General features: G+C 49.5%; 1 protein-coding gene across 1 annotated transcript; it reads left to right on the top strand.

Annotated features, from left to right (window-relative positions):
- Window positions 1-2,032: 2,032 nt before the first annotated feature.
- Krt5 (keratin 5) lies at window positions 2,033-8,167 on the top strand. Its single transcript, XM_070041517.1, has 9 exons — window positions 2,033-2,690; window positions 3,214-3,428; window positions 4,372-4,432; window positions 4,539-4,634; window positions 4,721-4,885; window positions 5,244-5,369; window positions 5,615-5,835; window positions 7,050-7,084; window positions 7,493-8,167. Exons 1-9 carry the CDS (start codon window positions 2,115-2,117, stop codon window positions 7,798-7,800), a joined length of 1,803 nt encoding a protein of 600 aa, XP_069897618.1. The 5' UTR covers window positions 2,033-2,114; the 3' UTR covers window positions 7,801-8,167.
- The last annotated feature ends 241 nt before the right edge of the window (window positions 8,168-8,408 follow it).

Below are 8,408 nucleotides of genomic sequence, written 5' to 3'. Positions count from 1 at the left end.
CCACGAGCTTGGACAGAGTGCTGCTTTTCCCAGTGTTACCTCAACAACACTCCTTGCCCAGCTACCTGCCACCCCCACACCACTGGTCCTTGGCACCTAGATCTGAGCATGGTACACTGTAGCGATTCTCAGACTGGCCCCGAGTACATTCCTGTCCGGCCAAGCCCTCCTTCACAACACAGCTGGAGGAGGATGGATGCAGAGAAGAGAATGCCCCAGTGTCTCCAAGGGCAGTGGGGATTGTACCTAGGACCTGTCTCTGTGTGTGGCAGGACATGCCCAGATAGTCATCTTCCAGGGCAGGGAGGGAAAACTCTTGCTAGGAGTCCCTAAACACTTGCTTCAAGTTGGGATCTGTTCTGTCAGGGCTGAGAGCACCACAGGATGTCTCAGACACTCACATCTGACCTCCAGATGGCAACTGAAATTGGTAAGGGGTCTCACCATGATCTAGGTAGGGAGGCACCCAAACCTCATTGCCCAAAACCTACCAGGCCAGCTCTAGCTGCGGTATGCTCTCTCACCACAGCCTCTGGTGAGCAATCACTGGTTCAGCAGATCCTCTGCACCAGAAAGTCATTTCCCACAGCCTTGATTTCCTTGTGGCCAACCACAGGCCCTGTGCAGAGATTTCTGTGCCTTAGCCGGTCATGATTTTTGTACTTTTGAGAACATGGCCCCTCAGCCTCATGGCTTTGAACCCCTTCCCACAGCTTCCTCCAGAGGCAGAAGGTAGAGGCAGAGGGTTTTAGTCTGTAGCCAGAGGGTGTGGTTTAGGATAGACACTTCCTAAAACCTAACCAGAATCCCCTTTCTTCTAAATGATACCACAGGCAACCCAGACCAGGTTGTCAGATGAGCCTTCTGGGATCTTTCCTGAGAGTAACTGGTGGAGTGTTATGCTAGCTTTCCTGACACTCAGAACCTGCTCTGTCTAGTCTCTCTGGCAATCCATCCACATGTAGAATTCAGTTTTCCATCTCTTTGGCTCTGAAAGAGACTGGGCCAGAGCTCAGAGGAAGCAGGGGCCATTCCCGCTGCTCCGAACAGGATGGTTCACCGTTATAACAGGCCCGCCAATTCTCAACATGTTCCCTGATGAGATTAGAAGCTCCTGCAGGTATGTGTTTGTGGCAGCCTTCAGCCTGTATCAACAGATACGATGACTCATTTCTCCCCTGGTGGAATAACTGAGAGCTTGCTGGAACACACCTGGGGGAAGGGATTGGGGGAAACCAGCAGAGTGCTGTTCCCCCCACCTCCCAGAGAGACATGCTTCGTAGCCCAGTGTCAAGATGCTTTCTAAGGGATCACACAGGACCCTTTCATTTCCTAAGCCCCCACAGGGTCCTGCCCAGGGAAAGATCAAGGAAAAGGTCAGAGACACACAAAATGCTGAGTTAGAAGGAGCTGCGGAGAGAGAAGCCTGGCTATAGAGAGAGCAGAGGGACACACGGCTGGGCTGTATGTCCAGAGAGGAATTCTCTAGTCTTGAATCTCCAGACTCTGTGGAGCTAAAGACCCTTCAGAAACTTCCTGTCTAGCTAGTATAAGAAGAGGGAAGAAAAAAGAAGGGAGGGCCTCCCTTTGTCTCTCACTGATGGACAACATCCCCTAAGCTGACTAGGCAGGATTACCAGTCTGAAGATTGATGGCTAATGTCCCTGGTTCTGTATGGATCTTTAGTACAGTGGCCATTGGCAAATGCCCTTCCTTGTGGTCATTCTTGGCTGCTGCACAGCCGACCCCCACCCCCAAGTCCCACGGGGAAGAGACACTAGCTGGCAGTCTCACTAATTCACTGCCAAAACATGAATGCTACAAGGCAAGGTTATTTCTAACTGAGCAGAGCCTGCCAGGAAGAGCGTTTGCACCCCACACTACTGTGCAGGTGTGACGGGGTGAGCTCACAGCTGCCCCCCAGGCATGCCCAGCCCACTAATCATTCACAGCTCGGCAGCTCTCCCGCCCAACCCATGTTCTGAGGGGATAAAAGGGGCATTGCAGTTCCCAGGTAACAGAGCCACCCACTGCGTCCCGCTGAGCTCCGTTCTTTCCAGCACCGCCCAACCCACTAGTGTCTGGGACTTCTGTCCTGCCAGGAGCAAGCCATCATGTCTCGCCAGTCCAGTGTGTCCTTCCGAAGTGGGGGCAGCCGCTCCTTCAGCGCTGCCTCTGCCATCACCCCGTCTGTGTCTCGCACCAGTTTTACCTCTGTGTCCCGCTCCGGGGGTGGTGGTGGGGGTAGCAGGATCAGTTTTGGAGGTGTTTCCGGACTGGGTAGCTATGGCAGTCGGAGCCTCTACAACGTGGGTAGTTCCAAGAGGATCTCCATTAACACCGGAGGAAGTGCCTTCAGGGGCCGCAGTATTGGTGGTGCTGGAGCTGGCTATGGCTTTGGAAGTGGAGCCGGTGGTGGATTTGGTTTTGGCGGTGGTAGCTTTGGGCTCGGCGGCGGTGGAGGTGCTGGCTTTGGTGGTGGAGCTGGCTTTGGTGGTGGCTATGGGGGTGGCTTTGGTGGCCCTGGCTTCCCCGTGTGCCCCCCTGGAGGCATCCAAGAAGTTACCATCAACCAGAACCTCCTGACTCCTCTCAACCTGCAAATCGACCCCACCATCCAGCGGGTGAGGACTGAGGAGCGTGAGCAGATCAAGACCCTCAACAACAAGTTCGCTTCTTTCATCGACAAGGTGAGTTGTGGCCCTTCGGAATGCACCCTGTGAGTGGAGGGTAAATGCCAAACAAAGAGGGAAGAGGGAAGATCTACTAGGCTTTGTGTAGAGGCCTTCACACTGTGCAGGTGTGATCAGTTGTTTCTGTGTCTTGGCCTCAAGGCCCTCTTTCTTAACTGCACTGGCAGGCAGGGAGACTGAGTCTAATTTGTTCCCACCCAGAGGCTGCCCTCTCAGAGCTCCTGGTTTCAGCAGGGCCCTGATGAGCTCCCAGCCTCCTGTGAGGTGTGGATTGATGAACAGGGTGGATATATTTATCAGACAGAAGCTGAGGGCCTTTGCAGAAGCAAAAGCCAGGGCCATGCTGCAGCCAGCAGTTCCTGGTGCAAATGGGTCCCACCTGCCCTAGAAGAGAGGGCCTGGGGTCTCACTGTGGAATCCCCAAGTGGCCCTAGGACGCACCCCATCTGGGAGGCAGGACAATGAGTCTGTCATAGACAAAAGAAATCCAACCATCTTTTTTACACTTGGCTCCCTCCAGGTGCGGTTCCTGGAACAGCAGAACAAGGTCCTGGACACCAAATGGACCCTGCTGCAGGAGCAAGGCACCAAGACTGTGAGACAGAACCTGGAGCCTTTGTTCGAGCAGTATATCAACAACCTCAGAAGGCAGCTGGATGGGGTTCTGGGGGAGAGGGGCCGTCTGGACTCAGAGCTTAGAAACATGCAGGACCTGGTAGAAGACTTTAAGAACAAGTAAGTTGGAGCTAGGAAGAAGCAGGCACATTGGTATTTGTATGGTACCAAATATACTTTATAAGCAGGCTAGAAGTCGTAATGTCTGTGGATGTCTACTGTAATGAAAGAAAATCAGATCTGTGCTTAGAAAATTTTAGCCCAGCTCCAGGCTTAGTCTCTGAGCAAGGCATTTAGCCAACAGCCAGAACAGCAAGCATTGAACCTTGGCATTACCTGGCAAACTATTCCACATGACTCAAAAATTCACAGTGTACACTTTTGATGGTTTCCCTTCAAATCTGGTGACAGAATCCAACTTGGTGATCTAAAAATCTTCTTTTGTCAGGTGAACAGCCACTGAGCTGCTAGTGCTTGCTTTTGTTTCTTTTCTAAAAACCATTCTGAATGTTAACCAAAAGCCCTAGCGATACAAAGTTGAGGAGAAAAAGCACAGCTTATCCACAGGAATATTCTTGAAGCAACTGATTGGTAGTGATATCAAGTGAATATCAGAAACTGGATGTTGGTGTCTCATACATTTAATCCTAGCTACTCAGGAGGCTGAAATCTGGGGATTGTGGTTCAAAGCCAGCTTGGTAGGAAAGTCTCTGAGACATCTCCAAACAGCCAACAAATAGCTGGAAGTGAAGCTGTGGCTCCAAGGGGTAGAGCACCAACCCTGAATGAAAAAGCAAAGAGAGAGAGAGTGCTCCAACCCTGAGTTCAAGGCCTGGTACTTGCACAAAACAAAATATAAAACAAAACAGAATGACTGTCTGCTACTCAGTTACAGAGAAATTAGCATGCTAATAGGTCAGGTTGTTGCTCCAGGTCTCACCCTGCCTGGATCCAGACTATGAGATGTGAGAATCCCCTTCCCAGGGTGAAAGCAGGGTCAGTAAAGATACCTTTCCTGTTCCTCATTGTCTGACGAGCATTTCCCCTCCCTTAAAACCACCAGGTATGAAGATGAAATCAATAAGCGTACCACTGCTGAGAATGAGTTTGTGATGTTGAAGAAGGTGCGTGTGCCAGAGAACTGGAAAACTGGGGCTGTGATCTCCTGGGGGTGGAGCATTTAAAGTTAGGTGGGCATTGCTTAGTGTTATCATCCCTCTTTTTCTCTAGGATGTGGATGCTGCCTACATGAACAAGGTAGAGCTAGAGGCCAAGGTGGATGCTTTGATGGATGAGATCAACTTCCTGAAGATGTTCTTTGATGCGGTGAGAAACGATGGATGGAAATCTGACTGTTTAACTTATGCTAAAATAATACAGAATCAGATCATTGATTTCAAGTGTCCTCGCAGGAGCTGTCCCAGATGCAGACACACATCTCAGACACATCTGTGGTGCTGTCCATGGACAACAACCGCAGCCTGGACCTGGACAGCATCATCGCTGAGGTTAAGGCTCAGTATGAAGACATTGCCAACCGCAGTCGGACTGAAGCTGAGTCCTGGTATCAGACCAAGGTGAGTGCCCTATGTGACTGTCCCCTAAGTGAGCAGGTGAGCTGTGGCTAGGACTGCAGGCCAGGACAAGGCTAAGGGTGGAGCCATTGAGGCCTGCTGAGGCAAATTGGGATGACTATGGGAATAGACAGGTAGAGATTTTCTAGTCTAAAAAGCATTTCATATCAGTTTCTAAGAGGAGAGACGAGGAAGAAGAAATGATCTAAGTCTAGCTCTTACCTTGAAACCACTGGAGGCAGCTCCAGGTTTGAGATAGCAGTACCACTCACTACCTCTTAGGAGCTTCTACCCAGAACTTGGGGAAAGTTCTCTTTACCCTCAGGTAAGTGAGAGCATTCCTCTTTTTTGCCTGCTTTAGTATGAGGAGCTACAGCAGACTGCAGGAAGGCATGGTGATGATCTTCGCAACACCAAGCACGAAATCTCCGAGATGAATCGCATGATCCAGAGGCTGAGAGCCGAGATAGACAACGTCAAGAAGCAGGTAGGGTGAGGTTGAAATAAGGCAAGGGAAGGGCCTGAGCTCTGAATGGGACACCTACTTTGCTTTACTTTTCCTACACACACACACACACACACACACACACACACACACACACACACACTCAGGACACTGATCATTGTCTTTCTCTAGAACTCCAGGCAGTTTGTCTGATCTAGAATCTCAAGAAGAGTCATATCTGACCTAGTTACTGAGATCTCTCCCTCTTCCTTGCTTTCCCTTTGTAGTGTGCCAACCTGCAGAATGCTATTGCTGATGCTGAGCAACGCGGGGAGCTGGCCCTCAAGGATGCCAGGAACAAGCTGACAGAACTAGAGGAGGCCTTGCAGAAGGCTAAGCAGGACATGGCCCGGCTGATGCGTGACTATCAGGAGCTGATGAACGTCAAGCTGTCCCTGGACGTGGAGATTGCCACCTACCGCAAGCTGCTAGAGGGCGAGGAGTGCAGGTGGGCTAACGCCACTGGCCCAGAAGAGCCTCAGCTTTCATTAACGGGAGCTTCTCCACTTCAGGGTGCAAAACACGCATAGAAGTGACCACTGTCTTATGCATCACAGTCACACATCATCTACACAATTTCAGTTTGACACATGGGTGCCTTGTAGGCCTCAATTTCCCTGTCTGATTAATTCCCCACATTGCATCAATATTCTTGGGCCACCACCTCTCCTTCAAACACTGAGCAATTCAGAAAAGGCAAGGCAAAAGCTGTCCCCTTTCTGCTTTGTACATGTCCTGTACTAGACTTCAATAATTATGCCACACTCATCTTCACCCCTCCCTTCCCCAGTTTTCAAGTACCTCTTCCTTTGAAAAGTCTTTTGTGGTTAGTCCCTCTGACTTGAACTCACCAGCCTTTGAGTTGTCAAATACCATTTCATTCAGTCTTCTGACCCTGCATAGGGCGAGTCTATTCTTTTGTTTTAGGGATTTTTTTTTAAATTTTATTTTATTTTATTTGAGAACATACTGTACAGAGGGGCTACAATTACATGGGCAGGATAATGCATACATTTCTTACCAAGCATTGCAGCCTCCTCCTTTGTTTACCCTTCACCTCCCTTCCCAGCCTCCCCCCTCCCCCCACTCAATTATACCCCCCTCCCCCCCACACACCGACATTGTAAAGCTGGTTTTGACATGACATTTTGTACTTCTCATTGTTGCAACAGGTCCACCTGAATCCTTAAACGACTTGTTTGTCCCCATCTCCTCCACATGTTATACTGACATCAAATATAGTGAAAGCGGGGGTTACACTGTGGGGGAGGGACATACAAAGCAACAAAGAAATAATCTTATAAATGCGTTAGAAACACATGCTTGTTTTAGGGATTTTTGTCTGTGCTGAGTTCTCTCACACAACGTAAACTCTTACAAGGCAAAATGCTTCATGCATATTCATATTTCCCAGAACCAATGACTCCTGTTTCTGTGAAATGGGTAGGGAAGAAACATGACTTATGATAACCTTGCATAAATCAATCCTTCTTTAGAAAGTCCCTCCAGAGAGCATTGTCTTTCTCTAACTTAAGTAGACTTGGAGGCATCTAGACATCTGGCCTTGGATTAAGCTCTCATTATGACTATGGGGGTTATCCATATGACTAACATTATCTGTGGGAGAAATGTGAACTCTCATTTCAATGTTTTCTCTTTCAGACTGAGTGGAGAAGGAGTTGGACCAGTCAATATCTGTAAGTAATTTTAAACAGGCATTCATAATGATGAGACTTGATGCTATCTTAGAATCCTGCTGAGCCTAGATACCAGACATTCCCCTATCCCCATATATGTTCATTGAACATGGGAAGCAGATGATGGAGGGGCAGAAGACAAATAAGGACATGAAGTGATGTAGCTCATACCTCATCTCTTGAGGTACAGGCCATGTATCATTCACATATTGGACCCCATCCCCCTACTTTGCCCCTATTCTTAGTTTCCCTGGTCCCAGCATCTTAACAAGATTACTTTGTTCCTCTCTATGGCTTCTGTGTGAAAGGGGTCAGGTGTAGCACTCTTCCATGGACCACATCAAACGAGTTAGCCCTATGAAACCAATCTCCTAGGCCAATCTTAACCCTCTTCTCCTTTTTCTGCAGCTGTGGTTACAAACAGTCTGTCCTCGGGCTACGGCGGTGGCTATGGCGGCGGCGTAGGCGGAGGCTACGGCGGCGGCGTAGGCGGAGGCTACGGCGGAGGCTTTGGCGGAGGCATAGGTGGTGGTATTGGTGGAGGTGGTGGCAGCGGGGGCCACTACTCCAGCAGCAGTGGCGGCCTGGGTGGTGGGCTCGGTGTAGGAGGCTCTGGCTTCAGTGCAAGCAGTGGCCGAGGGATTGGGGGAGGCAGCAGCTCCAGTGTCAAATTTGTCTCCACCACGTCCTCTTCCCGGAGGAGCTTCAAGAGTTAAGAAGAAGAGTTAAGAAGGCCGCAAGACCGCGCCACCACCCCTGCCCCGCCCCCAGGCAGCCTCCTGCCCCTTCTAGGCAGTTGTCCAAGTCAAGTTTTCCCTTTTCTGGAGAGTAGTCTAATCCAATCTACCACATACTCTTCCATGGTAGAACCCTATTCCCAGACTACTTTTCCATGTCACCTCTCTATATTCCGCAGCAAGTCAGTCTTTCGGTCCCTCTAGCATGGTTCCTGACAATGTAAAAATCTGAAGTCTTTTAGAATGTAAGCCATTGAAACAGAATCCCACCCCAGCATCCACCTCAATGCTGTCCTAATTCTGACTCTCTCCAGAGTGTGTTCAATAAAATGCTTTTCTAATATAAGCCATGGTGTCAAATTGGTTTTTCAGATCTACAACCAGCCTAGAGACCCCATGAGGAATGATCTATCCACATGGGATTGAATCCTTTGATGAGTCACAGGAACAATGGAAAACTGAAGGAAAAGTGGCCATCAGGGGTGGTTTGTAGGCTCTAAGAGGTGGGACAGGAGGTTGAAAAAAGCCTCTGTAGGGAAGAAAAGTCTGCAGGACACTAGTGGGGGTGTCCATTGCATTGCAACTTG

Source organism: Dipodomys merriami, unplaced genomic scaffold (genome assembly GCF_024711535.1).
Source record: "Dipodomys merriami isolate MVZ:Mamm:240054 unplaced genomic scaffold, mDipMer1.0.p SCAF_10, whole genome shotgun sequence".
NCBI classification, from domain to species: Eukaryota; Metazoa; Chordata; class Mammalia; order Rodentia; family Heteromyidae; genus Dipodomys; species Dipodomys merriami.
The sequence above is the reverse complement of the archived record's forward strand: the minus strand, read 5'-3'. Positions and strand labels throughout refer to the sequence as shown.

Excerpts from the sequence above, each read along its gene's own strand:
- Krt5 (XM_070041517.1), top strand. The coding sequence starts at position 2,115 with ATGTCTCGCCAGTCCAGTGTGTCCTTCCGAAGTGGGGGCAGCCGCTCC. Across the intron at positions 2,691-3,213 it reads TCGCTTCTTTCATCGACAAG|GTGCGGTTCCTGGAACAGCA; the intron begins GTGAGTTGTGGC and ends GGCTCCCTCCAG. Across the intron at positions 5,836-7,049 it reads CTAGAGGGCGAGGAGTGCAG|ACTGAGTGGAGAAGGAGTTG; the intron begins GTGGGCTAACGC and ends TTTCTCTTTCAG.